The sequence below is a fragment of the Falco cherrug genome, chromosome 2 (genome assembly GCF_023634085.1).
Source record: "Falco cherrug isolate bFalChe1 chromosome 2, bFalChe1.pri, whole genome shotgun sequence".
Taxonomy (NCBI): domain Eukaryota; kingdom Metazoa; phylum Chordata; class Aves; order Falconiformes; family Falconidae; genus Falco; species Falco cherrug.
Window position 1 is genome coordinate 86,170,568 of NC_073698.1, and position 23,126 is coordinate 86,193,693.

At 35.9% G+C, this 23,126-nt stretch overlaps 1 protein-coding gene across 14 annotated transcripts in view; it reads left to right on the forward strand.

Annotated features, from left to right (window-relative positions):
* The window catches only part of DMD (dystrophin), a 1,162,157-nt gene that overhangs the window by 869,989 nt on the left and 269,042 nt on the right, over positions 1-23,126 (forward strand). For all 14 annotated transcript variants that reach the window (XM_055701082.1, XM_055701084.1, XM_055701085.1 and 11 more), the window contains 2 exons: positions 15,572-15,783; positions 22,763-22,917. In XM_055701082.1, the coding sequence (XP_055557057.1) occupies positions 15,572-15,783; positions 22,763-22,917 (367 nt within the window). The remainder of the gene's footprint in view (positions 1-15,571; positions 15,784-22,762; positions 22,918-23,126) is intronic.

The window sequence follows — 23,126 nt, forward strand, 5'->3', positions numbered from 1 at the left end:
GACATGGCAGCTCTGGGGGACAGCAAGTTGCCCATGAGCCAGCAGTGTGCCCTGGTGGCCAAGGTGGCCAGTGGGATCCTGGGGTGCATTAGGAGGAGCACGGCCAGCAGGTCAAGGGAGGTGATCCTGCCCTCTGCTCTGCCTTGGTGAGGCCCCATCTGGAGTGCTGTGTCCAGTGCTGGGCTCCCCAGTTCAGGAGAGACAGGGAACTGCTGGAGAGGGTCCAGCAAAGGCTGCAAAGCTGATGAGGGGCCTGGGGCATCTCCCTTATGAGGAAAGGCTGAGACAGCTGGGCCTGATTAGCCTGCAGAAGAGAAGGCTGTGGGAGGAGCTCACTGGCTCTGAAGTGATCCTGAAGATCACGAGGACTCCTAGAGCTATATTTTCATCTGCCTTCCTGTGTTTCCTCCATTTTCTCTCTTTCTCTGTCCCCCATATGGAAAATGCTGCTTTACATTAATCTGTGTAACTGATTTCTGTGTTGCCTTTTCCCTTGTTCTGTTTGCACCATGTCATTGTACTCGTCTTTCACTCTGGCTATGCCCTCCTGCTTCCCCCCCTCTTGCCCTCTTGCTAGGACTTGTTGGAAATTGCTGTCACAGCTCAGACCAGGGTTCTGTCTGTAGTAGGTGATGCAGTAGCGCTGTATCGGATTTAGAGATGGTTACACAGGCCTAATCAGAAGTGTTGGTATTCTCACGGCATTGTACGGAAAGTCTCCCATTACTTTTGTGGTTGTAATGTGTGAGATCTGGGGAAAAAGATAGCCTAATAGTAGTCTTTATTTTTAGATGTTAACTACTGCTCTTAGACTTGTTCTTATCAGCTTCTCAGATACCATTTGAGATATTTTGGAATTCTTAAGTTTAATAAACCTCCAGCTGCTTGCAGCAGCAGAAATGGAGCAGGTCTGTGCTTCCCACTATCTGCTTTCTGCTTGGAAACACTGCTTGTTCTTCCAGCACTGCACACCAGAAACATCTCAGAGAGAACCAAGAGGGATGTTGCTGTCAGCATTGAAGGTGCTGTGCTCTGATAACTACCCACACAGGGTGACTTTTGTCAGTGAGAAGTCACAGATTGCTTTGAATGTGATGGAAATGTTTTGTCCTTGGAGACAAAGTTGGGGAACAAGCTGGAACAGGACCTGGAACCCAAAAGATAATATAAACACTTCAAGTAGAGGTAAATTTAGTTGCATCTGTAATTATAATCGGCAACAGAAAAGGCAATATAAGGGTAACAAAAAGTGCCAGGATATCAAAAGAAACCCTCATATGTGTGATGGTAAGTAGAGAGGGACTGCTTGCAAAGAATGAGGCAGCCTACTGGTAAGGTGGTCTACCACAACAAAGCAAGCAGGATTTTTTTTTTATTCCTTCTTTGCAAATATATGATTGCATCTGAGGAATACCTGCCATTCTCCCATTTTTCTTCCTAATGGAAATCCCATGACAAATAAGCACTAAGTTACTCCTTATGCCCATGGTCAAGTTTTTTTTGCCTTTCAGGATCAATGAAAATACAGTAAGAGTAAACTTGTATCATCACAGGTGTGAATGACCTCTATTTAATGTCTTGATCTGCTACAGACTTCATAATTCCAGAAAAGTCTTTCAATTTCATATGGTTAATTCTTTACCTAGATAAGGTGGGATAATATATCTTATCCCCCAGCCTTTGTCTGCCATATGTGTTCAGAAGACTAGTTTCTTTGCCGTTTTCTTTCAATGTGACATACCTGTCTTCACTGTTCTCAACAGTGTTTCAGGGCAGTGCTGTATTAGAAATAGTAGAATGCACAGAACGTTGGAAATTTGACTAGAAGCAGAAATGTATTTTTATCTGTAATGATACAAACAGAAGAGCTATGCTAGCTGTGTTGAGACAAATTAGTCAAAATGAAAATAAATCGCAATAACGAAAAAGAAATTGCTCAGAAATAGTTTTCAGAACGTTACCAAATTACTTGTCCACTGACATTTCATCCAGAGTTTGATGGGCAACATTTAATGTCCACAGTTATTTTGAAAACTGTGTCAGAACAGTATATATTCGTCTATACCATACCATAATTTTCTGTAGTGATTACAGAGCAAACAGGAAACAAAGGTCCTTCTCTGCAGAGATTACGAGCTAAATTTAGATGCCACATAAGCACTGATATCAGGCAAATGCATGTTTTGGTTTACATTGTGTCCCACCTCTTTTTCTAAAAATGAATGCAATACAGAAAGAACATATATTGGAACCTGCAGTTCTCAGACAATCTAGTTAAGCATGCTGCAGTACGTTTGGCCTATGGATTTTACTTTGGCAATCCTCAATATAAATTTCTCATGGGTTTAGTTTTGCTTGAATTGGGACTAAACCAGTAACAAAAGGAGTGTTTTGCACAGCCCAGATGTCCTTTGCTGAGTAAATACTGGCTTAACCTGTGTGAGAGAGGTCCTAAGACTTTGGGGGGTGGTTGCACAAGCTGGTGGTTTCATTTTGTTATATACCAAATCATCGTTATAGTGACTCATGAAACACTATAGATAATTTAAATAATTTAATTTTATTACTGTTTTCAGGATAATAAGCATATGAAAAGGGTGGCTCTGATGCTTTTCAGTCTATGTTTAGTGGATAGCAATGCTCATATGTTTGTCAGCTTTTGTCATGCCAAAAAGGGAGGGAAAGGGAAATAGCATAAAAGTTCTGGAGATTGGATACTCATATTTCATCTTTTTAGCAGCAGGTCTATTATGTGATAGGTGAGAAAATGACGTATCAGTGAACCCCCTAGCTGAGTAACAGCAAAGGAGAATAGATGTTGGACAGTCTTATACATGATTAGAAAGTGGTGGCATCTGGGCTTGGTAGAACTTAGAACCTGAAACAGAATATTTAAAAAAGCTTTTATTTCATTATATTTTAACTGGATGGGAACCTGAGTACAGTAGAAGATACACCTATGCCATGGAAGTTTTGCCTAAAAGTATTGGGCTGTGTTTATGTCTTCTTTATCTTTTTAAGTGTAGAAATAAGTGCAATATTTCAGATGAAGAGATATAATATTTTTGCAGAATATTACTTACATTTCCACTATTATTATTAGTCTTTCTGAATGTTTGCACTTTTGATACATGGCTCTCTTCACTGCAGCATTATAGGATGGCAACAGTACTGGTTTAATTTGTTTATTGGATATTTTTTCTTTGCTCCATTTTATGTATTTTCCTGCAATCAAAATGTTGAGCTCTATAGTAAAATATAGCATAGAATAGAACAGGCTCTTTCAGCTGGAATGGACCTACAATGATCCATCTAGTCACAACTGTCTGGCCACTTCATGACTGACCAAGTTAAATCATGTTGTCAAGGGCATTGTCCAAAAGCCTCTTAAACACTGACAGGCATAAGGCATCAACCATGTCTCTAGAAAACCTGTTCCAGTGTTTGTGTACCCTCTCGGTAAAGGAGTGTTTCTGATGTCAAGTCTAAACCTATGCAGGTCAAAATTTGCGGAGTTCAGCCATATCAGAATAGTGTTTTTGAAGTGTGTTGGTTTGTCTAAAGTTGATTAAGTATAATCCATTTGATTCATGAGTCTCATGAATGTTATGATCTGTGTTTGAGTACCAAAGAGAACATGGACAAAGCAGCATAGATGTCTGATTAAAACAAAACAAAACACCCCAAAACAAACCCAACCCCTTCTTAAACCAAAACCACAGTAAAAGGCAAGTTATCATGTCTTTTCCTTTTTTCAAGATTGGTGTAATATATCTTTTTTCTTTTAGTAGTCAGCTAAAATATTGCACTAAGGTGACAAATACATTGGGGGTTTTTTTGGGTTTGTTCTGTTTTTTGTTTCTTAGCTTTTTAAAATTTCTGTATCTCCAGTTATTATGAAACAGATATATATGTATGTAATGCCAGGCTCCATAGCTTGGGACCCATTTCATGTGACTTTGAGAACTAGACATATAATTATATTTTTTTAAAAAAAAAGTAATATTTTTTTTCCCTATATGCACCTATACTTGCAAAGCTACACTCCTTTAGTAGTTCAGGTATCAGCATTTTTATGATAAGCCCTTCATTTTTTAATCAGTGCTTAGTTAAAAATAATAAATTTGTAGTAGTATAGCTACACAGAGAATGGTCAAAACGAATGATTTGGAAATTTCAGAAGAAACATTTTTTCTACAATGCATGATACTTCCTGAATTGACTCTGTTGGGTATTTACTTGGAAGTGTATAAGGTCATTTTTAGTGTGAAATTTAACTATTTCTTTGCTTTTTATATCAACAAGGCCCCAATACTACTTGGCCACATAAGTAGAGTGCTCATTAAAAAAAAGAAAAAAAATCCATAAAAACATACTGTAAGAGATGTGGAGTCTTTTTATCAGGGCCCACAGTGACAGGACAAGGGGCAATAATTTTAAACTGCAGTAGGGTAGATTTTGATTAGATAGAAAGAAAAAATTCTTTATGATGAGGGTGGTGAGAGACTGGAACAGGTCACCCAGAGAGGTTGTGAATGCCCCATCATTGGAAGAGAGGTTGTGAATGCCCCATCATTGGAAGTGTCAAGATCAGATTGGATCTCCCTGCCCATGGCAGGGAGGTTGGACTAGGTGATCTTTAAGGTCTCTTCCAACTCAAAGCATTCTGTGATTATGAAATTGGTAATCTGCAAATAAAACACCTTTATACAGTTTTCTATTTCTGTTATAAAGAAACAAATTATTTAAGTTAATTCAGTTCAGATATAAAATCCCCGAAACTTATGCTTAAAGTTGATCATAAAAATATTTTTAAAAGAAACAAATTTTGTATTCTTTGCTTTGAAATCAGTTCTCACTCATTTGGAATTTATCTTTGCTTTCAAAGGCAAAAATAAAAGTCAAAGCTACAAAGTTCAGGTTTGGCCTACTGTATTTTTTTCTGCTGCATGTGTGATTTTTTTATGGTTTATCCATTGAGGTAACCTAAGTATTGCTGCCAGCACTCCGCTTTCTGTGACTGTTTGTGTAGGTGAGTGAATGAAGCTCTAGAGTCACCTCCCAGCTGAGCTCCAGGGAGAGGCACATGCTGTAGTGGCACAGGAGTTGAATCACTGTGCAAATTTGGCATTGTCAAAAGAGGCAAAGCAAAAGATTCACAACAGCCTGTGCTCATAATTCCGAGTCATGGAATACCATGGAGAGCAATTGTAGCCCAGCAGTTGGTCTCAAAGTTAAGACCAACAAATGGGAACAGCTGTGTTGCTTACTGACCATTTTACGAAGTGTGGCAGTTTACCCTTGCTGATGCAGCTTAATTAGTACGTACTACAGTGGTAAGGATTTGGACTTGGAGAGTTAAAGAAAACAAAAGCTTAGGCGTTAGATGATGTTATTTTGACAGCTCATATAATATTTAATGTCAAATAACAGAAGGAAGAGATTTGCTGTTTATCCATTGTAAAATGAATCACAGCCAGTTGCAGTCTTTGAATTTTGAATTTATGGCTTCTGTGGGGTTTGAAGGTTCTCCTGAGGAAGTTATTTTGCTTCTTGAAGAAGAAAATAGAAACATAAACAGTATGCAAAACTTTGCTTCAGTAACTTGGAGCCTGATATAGACACATTTGCAGAATTCCTAAGTCCATTCTAATTTTCTAGATATTTTGGTACTCTTACGATCTCCCACAGTCTTGCCTATACATTTAGAGCTGGATCTATTCAATCAAAACCAAAGGAGATCAATGAACAGATTAACAAATACATATACATTTGAAAAGCAAGTCTCAGCCTAAACTCAGTAGGAGCTAGTGGGCTGATGACATTAAAAATATGCAGTGTAAGCATGAATGTATGATGGAAACACAAAGTTATGTGGTAATAAGAATTATGAAATTCATTGCCTATATACTTCATTAGGTAGGTAATGAGTTTCACACATTTCGGGACTTAACTGCCAGACCTACCATTATGTTTTTGCATCAGTAAGTACAGAAGTCTATGAAAGCATTAGTATATGAAAGCTGATGTACTTTAATAATGCTAATAACGTTCTTGTTTATGTTCAGAGAAAGTAGAAAATCATTTCACTAATTCATTTAATGTCCCATTTTGAAATACAAGCACAGACAAGTCATATTCCTTCTGAAAAAAAAAAAAAGATCTAAAGTATTTTGTAGGTAGGTAGATTATTACAAAAGCTATAATCCATGAATAGAAATTAGATTCATAATTATAAATTATGTTCCTTCTGATGCCTTAAATAACCAATATCCTAGGAAAAATGTTAATGCCATTTGAACAAAGATACTGAAATACTGAAATACCGAAATACCTAGGCACTTTTAATTAATCCTCACATTCCTAAGAAAAGACATAAATTAATGATTTTTTCCTATTAAGTTCTTTGAAAACTTTTTACTAAATTTAAAACTGAAACAATTGAATTACTTACATAGTCACTCATCTAGTTATTCAGGTTAGTCCTGATCCTGTGGCTTATGTTTCGGTGCCTTCCTTCAATCTAAGTATCATTTCTAAATCTAATGTAAGTCTTCGTAATTATATGATGGATATTTAAGCAAGTAGCTAAATTCAGTAATGCAGTAGTTATTTTCTACATACAACAAAGGAAAATGAATAAAACAAACATTTTGAAAGATTATTAAATCGTTCCAGCAAGGGAACCATCTGTTTCTTCGGTTAGTACAATGTTACTACAAAGTTGTATTTTGGTATCATCCATATATGGGAGTCTCTGCAGAAGAAAAAAAAATCCATTACCTTCTGGTGGCTTGTCCATATGCATCCTGCTCCTGGGGTCATGGAAGGGTCACTGCTGACTCTGCATCCTGCCTGAGCAGTGGGACCAGCGGTCCATTTTTCCAGTAATGTCCTGCTCCACTTCTTAAGGCTCTGATGGCAATAGAGAGGTATCAGAAGTTCATTCCCTAATATGTCTATCCATCTCCCTAGTCAACACCTGTTTTTATATGCATATAAATATGTTTATTTGTTTCTGCAGGTTTCTAGTGAAATTACACTTATATTTGTTACCTATCTCACATAAAAATTTTACAGATTGTATAACATACTAAAATGCAAGGTAAATGTTCTTCCACATCCTGCATATGATGATCTGTTCCCTTTTTCACTTTGTGAAAAAATGATCATGGGAACTTAATTTGAGACATGACAAAAGATACACACATAAATACTTTTATAAAACATTCACAAACTAGTGAGTGTTTTCTGAAGGACCAGTTTTCTAAATAAGCTCTTGCATGCCCTTCTCAGTGCTCAGTCATGCAATCTGCTTCTTCCTTGTTATAAGAAACAGATTTCTTTAGATGTAGTATCATCATCCTAGTCTGGTCTCTAACTCCCACTCCATATAGCAAGGTATAAAGCATACTTAACAGTGTTGAAGAATTATTCACTTGGTGCTTAGCAGAAACCACTTGACAGTTTTCAGTTCATTTCGTTTGATCTGACACTTCCAAAGGGACAGAATGACCTTCATTAGTTTGATCATATGGAAGTGTTTTTTAGATAAAAGAAAAATAGGCTTACCCTAGTGAAAAAAAAAAAAAAAAAGTAAATTAAAACATAGAGTTGCAATAGTTGGATATAATTACCCCACAAAAATATCAAACTACAAAATGAGATTATAAATGTGTGTGTTTTTTAAAAACATTTTACATCTGTTGAAATCTCTGCCATTGTCTGTCCTTAGCCTCTGAGAAGCCAAGGAAGGTAACATTCTTTTTCCCAGGGCTTTCATGCCTTGAAAGGTCTTTTGAGTACTTTCTCATTGCTCTCCATCACCCCAGAAAGACAATTGAAGGCTGTGAATGCTTCTTCTTCCTGGTTTCCCTTGTAACACCTCTTATCTGATTCTAGAAATTAGGATATTGCAAAACAGTTCTTTCCTTCTTCCCAGGTATTATTCATTCACTTGTTTATATGCAGCTTCATTTGTGTACATACTTTCTGTTTTGCCTAATTTTTTTTGTAAGCCATAGGTGTTTTTTTTAAAAAAAAATCTGTTCATATATATTATGATACATACATGATAAGGAATAATCTTTCTATAAAAACCTTAATTGATTAATGATGCATAAAAGCTAAATCTGACATTTTACTGGCATAGATGACAGAACTCACATTAAGCTAGGTATTCTAAGTTGCCACCCCACCATTAATTTTGGGTTTATTGGCTAAATCCTCTCATCACATTACTGCCTATCTAAGGGATACATAAAATGTCTTAGATGACATGCTATTAGTGTTTTTCCATATTTAGTTAAAGTGTTGCCATAACTTTCTAAGGTAATTTTTTAAGAAGTATGACTTTTATAAGCCTCTGAAAAAGGTTAAGAGAAAAACTGATTTACAAGAAGAGATAAAGAAGGACAGATGAAACATAAATTACTATCTGGGTAGGCTGGCTCCAACTGTTCCCTGTCATGCTCTCTGTTTTATCCAGCTGCACTCTGTAAGGATGGCCTACAGGCAGAAACTTAGTAGATGTTGTAACGTTCCTGTAACTCCCTAAGTAGTTCAGGCATTTAAAAAAGAAAAGTTTGAAACTTATTGTCATTTGACTCTGCATCTACTATCCAAATGTTCTCCCTAGACTGGTCTCTCACAGATTCACAATTGTCCACAAGAACAGAGCCGGCACTCTTTTGTCAAGGGATGTTGTATGACAGACTTTATTAAAGTGATCCATCTTGAAGACTAAGGCTTCAGTCAGACACATCATGTTCTGGAAGGCAGCAGAAGAGAAGGTAGAGCACTTTTGGCAAGAAATAATTGACAAATTAACTAAATCCTTTTCTTAGGGGGAAAAAAAGAAGTTTCTTTAGGTTTATTTACTTAGAACAATACAATAATGAAAAGCAAGGTAACCACAAGATAAGACAAAGCTTAAGTGATGTTGCGATGTTTTAACTGATTCCACTCATGGTTTACAGAAAACTGAACCAAAATTGGAATGCATCAGAAAGCCTTGTCTGTGGTGCACGGTTGTTGTACCTTCAGAATGGTCTTGTAGCCCTATGAAAAACATCTCTTCTTCTTCATAATTTGTTTATCCCTATCATGGAAAATCATATTATTTAGTGGAAGAAAGGGAAAAGTGTAAAAAAGGTGTGCTAATCCAGTATGTTTCTGTTTAAATCCTTATCTTCTAGTTTCTCCACCATGCTTCTCAGAAAGCCCGCTCACTGTTCAGTAAGACACACTTACAAATTTTAGGATTGGAAAAACTAGTGTTATATACAGTCACAAAAGTTTAGTTAAACTAAATTTTATATGGATAAATGTGTAGGTTAGTTAGAAGCATATCAAGTAAGATGAAATACGTAACAACTAGCTATCCAGAATATTCAAAGAATTATGGGGCTGTAACTCCAACAGAAATTAATCCAACCTGATGAACTATTCAGAGATGAAGGTTAAAATGTGCGCTTATCTTCAAAAACAACTTTGTAAAGGACTTAAACTCTGCAGAGATGTAGGAGTAATCTCTAGGGATATGTAGGAGTAAATTTCAGGATAGCATATGGCTGGAAAAAATCCTGTATTAACAACTTTGAAGCTGAGGTAGTATGCTTCCAGAGCAACCAATGGCAATGTTGGACTTGGGCTTTTTTTAACGTGTCCCTCCCAAAAATCTACAACTTTTATGTTTTCAGTATTTCCTAATATTACAGTCTCTAGGTACTTGGTGTAGCTCTGCCTACTGCTGTGTCTTCCCGTCTTCTACCTGTGGTGCTGGCTGGAACATGCACTGTCATATCAAGCAATGTGCTGGCTGTCCTGTGACTGTGCAAACCACGTTCAGAGGGCTGCCTCCAGCTCTGTAGCAAGACTTTGTGAATGCAGTACAACGACCTCACCCACCAATTTGTTAACCTGGTATACCTACCATTCACAATTGAAGGTGTTAGAATTGGCAAAGGATGTAAATTTTTTTCTTTATGCTTTCATACCATTTACCATTCTGTACATCCATAATGTTTAAAGGCTACTCAGTACCTACTGTAAGAATTAAGATCTTGGTTACTCTTCTTTTTTTTTTAACCCCCAAGGCATTGGGTGTTTCATATTGCTACAAAGGAGAGTGGGGAAAAATCCTTAAGATTTGTGAGATTTTTTCAAAAATATGAAAGTATTCATAAGTCATTTTTCAGTATAGGCTAGATTTCAGGCTCAATGTGTCTTTTCATCATGATCATTGTTGCAAGGCATAAGTAAATTGAAACACTCAAAAATGCATATAAAATGATTTTCATTTTTCAGCTAAGGAATATCAGTGCATCAGCAGCTTCTTTTGGTAATATGAATTATAACTGTCCGTAATTCTGCTGTTCTCCAGTGCTACTCTGCAGCAGGTCAGATTGCATTAGTCCCTCTAGTCTTCATGTTATGAACCAACAGTGAAGGAATCATTTTGTAGGAAAATGTCGATATATTGACAGTAATGTTTTTGAAAAACACTTTTCCTACAGAGCAAAATAAGGGCAGTTTAGATACTTTGTTGGATGAGGACAGGGGAGGTTTTCTACATTGTAAATTTTGTTGCTAACCATTTAATTGTTCACTTTTTTTCGGAGTGTGTACTGGATTTGATGTACTTATCAAAGTGGCATGGAATGATTGCTTTTTTCACCTTTGCATAGGCTATAGGCTAAATATAACTTATAGTAACATGAACATTATTTCTCCTGTTACTGACAGCTTCTTCTCAGACTCCTTTTCTGATGTTTCCACTGCTGTTGTATTATAAACAGCAGAGAGTAAACTCTGTCTGTGAAGACAGTTAAATTTATCTTATCAATGATATGAACTCTCAACAAAGAGGTTTGTTAATGTACCAAAAAAAAGTAAGAATTTTTTTTTCAATAAACAAATCTTAAGCCAGCAGTCTCCTTCACTGAGGTTGTTCTTTCCTCAATGCACTAAATCAATGATAACCAGACTGAACAATAGTTACCAGGCATTTGAATGCTTTAAATGAGGTTTTCAGCTTTGTTATTGCTTCTAATAACTTACAAAATCTGCAGTCAGTTCAACAGAATTTCTTTTCTCCATCTTAGTGGTATAATCACTATTGAACAGCTAGTGAGTAGTAGTGATGAAAAAAAGATATTGAATAGAAACCTTGAAATTACATACTGGTAGAATCTCACATGCCCTAATTTATTTATTTGAGAGTTCAGTGTTGAACTGGGAGTGGTTGGAGCCATGCTGGGGCACTTTCCAGTAAGCAAGCACAAAACTTGTGTAAATTCTGTACAATGAGGACTTCTGCCTGGAGCACTGTGATTAGGAAATGGATGAGATTTGGGTTTTGCTTCAGGAAATAACTTGTATTTTGTTTTTCTGATACTCTGTTTAGATTTGTTAATTGTCAAACATTTGGGGGATTTTGCATTCAAATAAAACTAGTTAATAGCCATGTGTATTGATAAAATTATTTTAAATTATTTCTTTGCCTCACGTCTAAATAGAAAATGTTGTCCTTCTTTTCCAGATTGCCCCTTTGCAGATTGGTTAGTAAATAAATTCTGTACTGAATAATTAAGAATTCTCTTGAGAAGATTTTAAATACTGATTCTTACAATAAAGATACTGTGCTGTTGAAAAATCTGGGGGGAAGGAAGAAAATTGTATGCAAAGAGGGAGTGCCGCATTAAAAAAGAGATTAGACTTCAAAATGGAGAAGCAACAGGACTTGGCTGTAATGAACAATGTAAAATGAGGTGCTTCAGAAAATACTGAACGATGGGGAAAAAAAGGCTTCTGTCATTGTTACTAATTATTTTAAATTCCTCTGCTTCAGTGATATTAGTAGTGCACATGGAGCCCTGTTTGTTCTGTGTATCTAGTTTTTTTCAATGCATAATCATCACAGTATGCAGGTGCAATGGTATATAAAAGATACAGATCAGAGTCTGATCTCAGTAATATGCTATTATAGTCCCGAGTGCAGTAAGAACAATGACATTACTTTTTCCTGGCAAAGCTTACTTTTTTAGCCACATTACATGTTCTTAGATTTCAGGATATTTTATAATATTTGTGATAGCCTTTTGTCTGGTTTTACTTTATGTATTTTTTTTTAAAAAAAATATTGAATATTGCTTATTGAATGCCTTAAATTCAGCGTAGGAAATGCTGATCAAATTTTTACCTTAGTTCTCCAAAACCCAGGCAAATCCTTTTCTGGAACAATTGCTTCATATGGCATCGATTCTTTTATTTTTCTGGTTTTGGAACTCTATTTCTTATTTCTAGGGTTGTGTTCCTGTTTCCAGGCAAGGGTGATTAGACTTTGGAAGAAATTAATTTTCTCTATGCTAAATCCCATCTGTTCCTTGTAACCTTAAGGATTTTGTAAAGTCCTGACAGCAGAAATAACCCTTTCAAGGCTATAGGCAGAATGTTAGTCTAAAAGAACTTTGTACTAAGATTCTTCATTGCTATTTTATAAAACACTCTTACATATTTTCATAAACCTATTTCTGTTAGTACCGAGTCAAAGAAAGCCTTTTGTATGTTCCAGTGCCTTGCACAAAACCCCTGTGATGTTCAGAATACTTTAAAAATTATCTTCTACTGTCCAACAACATTATTTAATAGCCGTTCTCTAACCCTTTTCATTTGTAGTCAGTAACTCATTAGCTGCAGATGAGGAATTCACAGGTTGCTGGAATCCGTTCCAACACAGTTATACACTCAAACTGGATTTTCTGAAATTTTTTGTTTGGTGTAAATCTGTAAGTGGTATTCACCTTTCCTTTTGTGGGAAACATCCCACTGAAAAGGACCCACAGGAACACGGATTTACGCTGTGGTTTTCAGTACATTTTGAAAGTGAATTCTCATATTTTAAGCTTTAGAGGCTTAGGGTTTTTTTGTTGTTCAAAAACCAGTCAATAGTCTGCCTTCAAATGGGAGCATCATTCAGAAGATGTAAACTTAGAGTAACAAAGAGGTTTTTATGTTACCTTAAAATAAATAATGTTGTCATAATTATAAAGGTTTCTAACAAATTTCTCTACATATTTTGTCTTTTATAGTACTGCTTTGTTTGGTATATTCTAGCTCAGAAAGGCTATTAATTAATTATGTAAATGTCATGGTGTGTTTATCTCCAACTGAGGTGTTTTGTTAGGTAGGATTTATCACTCACTGGTTCTAGAAAACTTTTTTTTTAATTTCTTTTCTTTGTTTAGATTACCTAGTAACTTCCTGAACCCTTCAATTCCAATCTGTAATAAAGCAAAACTGTTATGCGTATTATTTTTCAAGTGTCCATGTCAGAAGCTTTGCTTTTCCTTTTTTTGAGGGAGATAACCCAAGCATCTTCATGAGGAAATGTGTTTCATAGATTTGGAGCTTGTGTATTCATAGTCAGTTGTGTAAATGGTCTCCTGAGATGTCCCGAATACAGCCTTCGTTGTGCAGCCCCATTCCCCTCTTGGGTGGCAGAATTGGTCATCATAGAATCTCAGGACTGTGGTATGTGATGAAAAACTCAGTCTTGCCGATAAAACCACAACCCCTAGAGAAAGACTGCTAATATGTCTTAGTTAGATACAAACCTCTTGAGACATTATGGAACAGATCCATCTATAAATATTTTTACTTTTGTTGATAAGAAATATCAACATTTATTGTTAAAAGCAGCTAATATGAAGAATTAATAGTGTTGTAGACTCAGTTTTCTTTTGAAACAGTTCTACAACAGTGTTTTCATTCATTTCTTAATCCCTGCCCCCCCTTCCCCCCAAAAAAGCCCCAAACCATACCAACAAACAAATAAATGTACAATAAAACAAAAATAGATGGATTTTTTTTTTTTTCATGGGCAGCTGACATAAACAAGCTACTATACTTTTATCAGCTATGTACCAAAATCTCCAGGTTGCCAGGAATCACAGAGTAACACACTGAATGTCTCTGAGACTAAGGGGGAAGGAGCTACAGTAGTTATTTGCAAGAAATAGGTGGCATTATGGCATTGCCCATATGCCAGCAACACTGTGGAAAATGTTTGGGCAGTCTTTGTCCTTCAGACCTCCAGCACAACCCTGGAGCCACATGTTGTAGCCATAGCACAAAGATTTTACTGGAGCCATTCAGGAACACTTCTGGTTTTCACCCTTCCAGTAGGCCATAGTCTCTTTGTTGTTTCCAGTATATCCCAAAGCTTACATCAGAAACCCTCATCCAGCTAGGGCACAAAAATGAGCTGTTCTTTTGTGACCTTAGTATACAGCTTTCTAAAATGAGGGGTTAGAGTTGCTTCAGATTAAATTTAAGTATTAGGGCCTTAGGCTATCGTTGCTTCGCTTTGATTGTGCTTTCTGTTTTCCAGTTCTGTTTCTTCAGTTCCTTTTGCATTTCCTTTGACTTAAACATGCTGCTATGTGCGCTTACAGTTTTTCTTCCTAGGCTTAAGCAGGGGTTGCTGAAAGGTTTTCTTCTCTTCAGCTAAACCTCAGCAGAGTTCGTAGAAAGTCTGGAAGAAGGAAAAGCACTGATAGGTAGAAGTCTCCTTTCCCTGCTGAAGCATTTCTCATCCCTTTAGTCTTTAGCCTGCACCATTCTGGAATCAACCCTGCAGTGAGGGATGCAGCGTTGGAACTACAGCTGGATGATAATCTCAGTTGATTTCTGAGTACTCCAGGAATCTCTGTTCCTCTCACTAGAAAGCCTGTGAATTTTCAGTGTTGTGAGGTAGTCTCCAAGAAGATATTGAGAATGTAGTTTGTGCTGACTAACCTCAGGGAATTTAAAAAAAATAAATGATTTATTCATGCAGTATACAGATCTTATTGTTTGTGGAGTTTTGGGTTTTTTTGGTTTGTTTTTGAGGTATTTTTTGTCAAACTGCAATGGCTTCGATGACTAGGTGTCCTGATGTTTTTATGCTACTATGGATGAGTCTGATACTGGATGCTAGCCAACCCTTATTATCAGTGATTTTAGTGATTATTAAGTTCCCACAAATCACATTTCTTTCAAATAGTGGATAAATCTAATAATTATTTTAAAATTAACATGAACATATAAGAAAGATTTTTAGCCTTTGCAGTCTGCTAACGTTTGCCTTAATAAAATAAGCAAGTATAGCCATTAATTATATCTTCCAATAAATCTTTAACTAGTACTACTGAATTCCCTAGAGAACTTGTTCTTCAGAAAATATTAAACCTTGTGGTGGTTTGGTAAGAAAGACAGACTATTGCTGATGCTTTTTCTTATATGTGATCCTGTTTCATAATGCTTTTTGAGGCATGAACCTGGCATTTCTGGCTGCATATGCATCGAAGCACATGCTGTGTACCATAATGTCATACTGTGTGACCAGAACAGTTTATCTGTTCTTCTTTGTTAAACTAAACTTAGTTTAATTGCAGCTTAAAAGTACAACAGCTCTCCAAGATAGTCAGTTCTAGAAACATTTAAATAATATTTTTTAAATCCCTTAAAAAGAAAGAAAGAAAAACCTTTTAAGTGACTCAGCTTTTGTTTTTCCTTTGTGTTTCACCAGTTGAAAAGATACAGAGCCAGTGGGATGAAGTGCATGGACACCTCCAAAGCCGGAGACAGCAGCTTCATGACATGCTAAAGGATTCAACACAGTGGCTAGAAGCTAAACAAGAAGCTGAGCAGGTTCTTGAAAAAGCAAAAGCTAAGCTTGAGTCGTGGAAAGAAATTTCCTACACTGTGGAAGCTCTGAAAAAGCAGAACACTGAGCTAAAGGTCACTACTGAGAATTAAACTATTTCTGCCTGAGTTAATTAGATTGTTAAAGAAAGTGTCCTCTAACTATTGGACAGCCAACACTGAGAACAACCTCTTTGTCCCTTATTTCCCACAAAAAAAATTAGAAAGAAATTAATTTACAAAGTCTAAAATGTGTGTCACATAATTCTTGAATGAATTTGGTCTTAATTTATCAGGCATAACAAATAGCTGGCTGATCTGGCAGGAAGGATACCTACCTTTTCAGCGCAAGTATTTTTCATCTTTTCTGTACAACAGCCTCAGCTGCACTGGTACTGCAGCCTGGGAAATTATGTGGTATTGATATGTCTGTCTGCACTGATAATGAAGCTGTATAGCTTGTCTGGAACTACTTAAGGAAAAAAAAAAAAAAAACCAAACAAAAAAAAACCCCAACAAAACCAAACTATAACAAACTATGTGGAGATATTTTGAAAATCAAACATTTTAGATTTGCCACAAGATAATCTCACTGGGTTCAGCCTTGACAGGGTTCTTAACTGCAAAAAACCTGAAATGGCTGCTCTTGTGATTTCAGCACGCATGTCACATTCTAGATGCTAAAATGCACAGCTCAGTTAACTTACGTAGTTGAGCTATACCTCAAGTAGCAATGTAAATATGCCCTAACTGTTGCATCAGGTTTTAAGTTTCTTGTTATGGAAATAGTCATACTTTGGTGACATTCTTCATGAATAAATTTTGAGAACAGCTGTTTCAGATTAATAATATCTCATTTTCTGGTTGGAGAAAAACAAGATTGAAACCAACCAGTTGATCAGCCTTTTAAAGTGAGTCCTGCCTCCACATTAATGGAAAGTTACATTTTAGTTATTTGGGAGAATAGTTACACAAGTATTTTCTGATATGTTTTCCTCTCCTGCTCACCAGAGTTTTATTTTTTTTTTTAACTCCTACCACTCAGCTGTTTGGTTAAAGTTTGCAGACTTAGAACAGCCTTATTTGCATATCTGAATGGTAATGAACTGCAGTGGAGAATAGGGGGGTGAGGTCCTCATCGACTGGTTTTGCTACCAGAGGAAGTATCTGTATAACGGCATGTTTGGTCTTCAGCTATCTCCATCATCAGTTAGTCATTGCCTTTCTGATACTCAGAAATAAACAACAAAATCTGCTGGGCTTTTCACTCCTTGCCCCCCTCCCTTCCCGCCTGCCCCCCACTTGCCTGTGAAACGCATTAAAACGTTCATCAAGCCATTGTTTTAAGGCTGAGATGGGGTTAAGTTTTCTCATTTAAGATTATACTGTAAGGGTCATTGCTTGGGAAGTGGGGATTATAGTAAACAAGGGCAATCACTTACTAATGTATTAGAAAGAGTTATAGATTATGTATACTACTGTCATTCAGTGTAGAAGACTCCCATTTGTCACTGTCTTTCTGCAGAGAGAGTTCTGGCTTCTGCCCAGTGTATGGTTTAAAAAAAACACAAACCAACTTCAAGAAAGTCAATGTTCCAGCTCTGTAAAGACTCAATTAACAAAAAAAAACCCCACTCTATGCAAACACAGTCTTATGTCATCGTGTTGGAGTGTCTTATGTCTTGAACACAAATTACTTAACTAGGAAAATAATTGCAGATATAGTTTTAGAAATGGATTTTATGTCCACTTTTTTACAAGAATGTATGAAGTTTAGATGAGGTTCATCTAAGAGTGAATGCTTTTTGGAAAAAAAATGGGCTTTTTGGATCAACACGGTCCAAGGAGAGAAATAAGAATATCCCCTTCTCGTCCTCCATCCAAGTTATAGAGAAAGCACACTAGTATACTTATTCATATAATGTATCTCTATGTATAAGCAGAATTTTTGAAAGGATACCTGCAAGTTTTTTTCACTCCTTTAAAAGAGATGAAGCAATTGGGCTACCAGTATCTTCAGCCGTCACCATTGCAGCCTGGATTCAATGTGACATATTGTGTCAAGTTACAAACATTGGTCTATAACTATAATTTCAGTGTCACAGCTAATCTATCTGAATTTGCTGTGCCCTCATGATATGAACATCAACAATCTCTAGTGTTCCAGGGCTGTTTACTTTCATTTGGTTGATTTTGCTTAGCCTTTCTCCTTCAAGTCCAGAAGAAATTCACCTCTGTCTTAAAGAATGGGAGGGAATGTGTGTCTTTTCCTTTTCCTTTTTCTACTTTCTTTTGTGCCAGCCTTCCTAGAGGAATTATCTTTGTCTGCCAGTAATTCCTATTGTGTCAAATCCCTCATGAAAGCTTCTCAGATGTGACAGCATCATCTGTTGTGTTCATGCTTGAGATAAGGGGTCGTGAATCCTAAGGAAAATGGAAATCTTCTTTGGGTTTAGAAGCTTTCGATTTCTTTAGTATAACATTATCTAAACTAAAGGACCTAGAAATACATCAAGTCCTCAAAATAAAGGCTTTCTAGGCTTATGTGCCAAACACATATATTTTGATGTTGTCCCCTGAATATGCAGAATAAGTATGCTGTCTCTTGGCTTGCTGTTACACTGATGAAAATAAAGCTGTCATTTCTATTCATTTGTGTTAAGGGAAAGAGGGGTCAGTCTGAGTCTTAAATAGATTCTTCAAACATACTCATTTTGCCAGCTTTGTATCTCAACACAGCTTGGTGTGAGAAAGTAGTCACCAAGTATTCTGATTTGTTCGTTAAAGGTTTGCCTAAAGACAGCTGAGTCAATGCAAAAGTTCCCCTCAGCTCTAGATGAACTTTTTATCAGTGCTCGTGTTAATGCTTTTCTGATAGTGCATCCTTACATACAAGTAAATGGTAAGCTCAGCAATACAAGTCCTTTGATTATTTATTTTTTTATAATGTCACCATAAAAAAAAAAATCTGTAACAGGCTTGTATTTGGTCAGTGATGTTTTTAATAGAATTTGACACATTTGTTTCTGACATTTAAAAGAAAAGTAACCAGGTACCATACAGCTGATAATTAAAAATATTATTCCTTTGAATCAGAAATTAATTCAGAGCTAATTTTTATACCTTTTTTTTTTTTTTTTTTTTTTAGTTTGATATTTAAGAACTGAGTTCTAAGGACTGGGGTTAGGTACGGAGAGTCAGTGTATGGCATTCTGGCCAATGACAGCCTTTGCCCTTTAAAGCCCTGTTTGTTATTGTTTATTAAGTGATGACTGCAGATGGTTACCTCAGCAGGCTGAAGGTTAAAGGTGTATAAATAGTACATAGTCACACTTTGGCTCCTTTTTGTCCCCAAGTCATCTGAACATAAGGTTGTGTAAAATTGGTCTATTTTTAAAATGAAACTGAGCTTACATTAAAAAACCTGAACCTGCTAGGAGTGTTCATTCACTCCTTGGCTCCTTATTTTGGTAAGAACTAGTGAGGCATCTCTTCCTCTGTACCGTTTTAGCTGGTATGGCCAAAGAGAAGGAAGGGTGGAGGCAAGGTTTCCTTCCTTTCCTTCCTTGACCACCTATTTCTGATCATCTAAATAGGAAATGAAATAGCAGCCGGATTACATCTCCTGCTCTGTTGGGTCTCAAAAGGCCAGGCAGCCTTCCACTGGCATAGCCTGGGGGCTGAATTTTATGTCCTGGATTTGTGGATAAGCCTGAGGCTAGCTTGCTTGCCTTTGTCATCTTGCAGGGGGAAAGCTTACTAGGTACTCTGTTGCCACTCCCTCTGTACCAATATAAGATGAAGTACAGTCTCAGCATCTTGTGGATTTTTATTATTCCAGGACTGACAGCGTACTGCTTTGATTTTAGCAAAACAACTAATAATTAAGTTAATGTTATTGACTATGATGCAGACACTGAAATAGAATTCCTTGATTTAAAAAAAATAAATCTTTAAGTATATCGATAAAACATGCTCTAGACATACAGTAAAAGGACAGAAAGCCTGATTTCCCAGATTTGTAACATATATACCTGCTCAGTGCAGGAATTCGCATGCTTAGAATTGGATGATACTGTACATAAATATTGCTATATTTTAACTTCTATGCATCATTTATTTTGTTCCACTGGGCAATCCTGGGATAGAAGAAACCCAGCTCTAATTTACTTACTTGTTTTTAATCAAGGATCCTAAATTACAAAGACTTTCTTCTTAGTAAATTCAACCAGTGTTTTCTAATTAAAAATTAAAAAGAAATATATACTAAGTAACATGATAAATTCACAGCCTTAATTCTTTAAGCCTTTTAATAAACTCAGCAAATTCCAGTGATGACACAGACAAAACAAAGAGAATGCTTAAAAAAATGTCAAAATTAAATTAATGAAGCTTTTTCCTTTAAAAAACCCCTGAATGTGTCTTTGAGTAGTTAAAAGATCAATGAGAGCTAAAAATACAAAAAGGAAAAGAGAAAAAAAAGGAAAACAACCAAACCCCACCACCAATGAATATTTAATTGTAAAATATTCATTATAGTCATGCAAAATAGGACTTAAACTGGCCTGTGGTGGGAGAGACAGTTAAAACATCTACCACAATATTTTGTTCTTGGTGTATGTGCACAAAGCAAAGTTGAAGGCAGGCATGCATTCCTTAAAATTATTGAAAAATTGCATACCAATATCCAATAAAGTATACAATACAGATTGTTTCTGTTGGCAAAGCTCTCTCTAGTCATCATTTTTTCCCCCAGTGATGATCCAGTGTTGTATTGTCAGGAAATTAATGGATTAATGATGAAGTTAATGATGAGAACACCACTTTTGGAAATAACCTTGTAATGGATCTTTCCATATTTTTGTTATAAAACTGAGTTTGGAAGATTTGATAAGGTGATTTATATTCACATAGGAGTGAGCAAAAATAACTTATTTTTAAAGTAAAGTTTACAGGCTATTAATTTACAATGCAGAAAATATGTTATGGTAACTTTTCTATGTAATGCAGTGAACAGCTGATCTGCTGTGATTCTTTGGCTGGAAAAAAGTAGCTATATGCATGCATAATGTTAAACAAAAAAAAGGTAAAGCATAATAAAGGTGGATAGACTTAAATGTAGAATGGATACTTGCTATAAAAGGTCTACAAAACTGAAATGATAATTGCTGTATATTTTATACATTTTTGGATTTATATATTTTATTCTATTTGTTTAAATATTAACATTTTTATATTTATTGTATATTATTGCACATAATTCTGGCAGGAAAGAATCCTGCCTGTATCTTCTTCAAAGTAATGGTAGTGGTTTTCCACAAAATTATCACCTCTCCTTACTACATCTCCATACTTAATACAGGGGAATGACTAAAAAATTGTTTAGGCAGCTTGACCTTAAGTGAGCTTAACTATAACATGTTCAGATGGTTTTCAGGAGCAGGGGTTCGTAGCATCTTCCTAATGTTTGATTGGTAAAAATAGGATCCCTTGTTCAAAACAGATAATCAGGTTGCTGTCTGAGTATCTGAGGTTATCTGCTGCACAGTAATCAAGTGATCTGCCCTGTCATGAAGGAATAACCCAGGAAAGAGGAAAAACTTTCAGTTTTAAATTATGGAGAGAACCTAGAGATGTTGAAGCAGCTTCTTAACAGATAAAGAGTTTTGGGGAAAAATCGAAACCCCAAAAACCTCCACCTGGACTCCATTCAAAGATCAAGTACGTTTCAGTACTAATCTTAACCAAAATCAGCTTACAGACTTACTGAGATAAAAACATAAGTGCACAAAATAGTCAAAATGTATTTTTATTTTTTTTTTTAGTATTTAGACTGTTTAATCAGGGATTACATATTTAAGTTTTGCTTTGCATGAAGAATTTCTTATCTGAAGTCAAAACAAGATTTCAAAAGGAATACTGCTTTGGGAGAGTGAGAGGGGAAAGCCCCTATTTTTTCTTCACATAAATTTCCCAATTTGTATATTAAAACACAGCAATAAATACAGGCAAACCTTGCTGTTTGTTTTCTGTTGGTAGCTTCTTATGTATACGTGCAATTTACTGTTTCTATTTACAAATACAATCTTTTTTTCTACTTGCATTGTTCATTTGATTGAGTAGTTGTAGTCTTTGCCTAGCACAAAAGTACAAGTAGACCATCGATTATCTTCACTCTTTCATCTCTTTCATTTTGTTGTTACACATAACGGATTAAATATACAACTTCAGTGCATTTATATGGAAATTTGCTCCAAGAAACAGATGAACAGGAAAGATGCATGGAAGCTGGCTGCTGGCTGAATGAGTGTTGTGGATTTCCTGGCTTGCTTATGTAGCAAGACAGCTGGTGGAGAGGAGAGGAGAGGGAGGGGGAGAGGGACAGGAGAAAGAGGTGATGAAAGGGGTGGGGTGGGGGGGTGGGAGAAAAAAAAGTATGACCAAAATTTAAAAGCTTCCTTAATACCAAGAAGCATAAATTATCATCATAAAGATATCGATAGTTTTACCAGTAGTAGTATTGCAGATTTAGTGCTGTTCCAGTAGATGGCACTAATTACATAAACAATTTGCAAAAATAAAGTGAATTTTAAAAAAGTCAAAGCACAGGTATTAGTTGTCCAAGTATCAGTATTATTTCACAGTATAATAAAGAAAATTAGACAGAACATATTATTCACTGTATTTTCCATCTCAGTATAATTCAACATCACAAATAGTGGTAGTTTACATAATGATGCATCCATCTCTTTCTGTCTTAGAAAAAAATAATCAACAATCTAATCAGTGTTTATCAATTTGAGAAGTCATTTTTTATCCAGCATTTAGGACTTGTTTGCTTGATCCTCACAAAGATTAGAATTAGTCTTATGGTCTGATGACTAAAGGAATTTAAACATTTAGAAAGACTCTGACTTTAGTTACAAGTAAATCTGAGGAATTTATATATATATATATATATATATATATATATATGCCATAAGTTGTTCATCTCCTCCTGTAATAAACATACAATGTGCATGACCATTTTGTGGTGTTCTGAGGTTTATTCTTTTTGTTTCTCTTTTTACTTCAGCAATTTTCAAAAGAAATACGACAATGGCAAATAAATGTAGATGTGGCAAATGACATGGCACTTAAGCTGCTCCGTGATTATTCAGCAGATGACACCAGAAAAGTAGAACTGATGACAGATAACATTAATGCGACATGGGCTGCCATTAATAAGAGGTATGATATAAATTCTGCTATTAGATTTGTTGTTAAACTTCATTAACATTCATTGTCCAGCTTTGGTTGGAGATTATAGAAGATGTAACTTTTGAAAATGACATGATTATAATGAGAAAGGAAAGAATGATGACAACTCTTCTGTCATATCTTTTGGAAATATAGCTCTGGAAGGCCATTTAATTCTCTCAAATATAATTTTGCCTCCT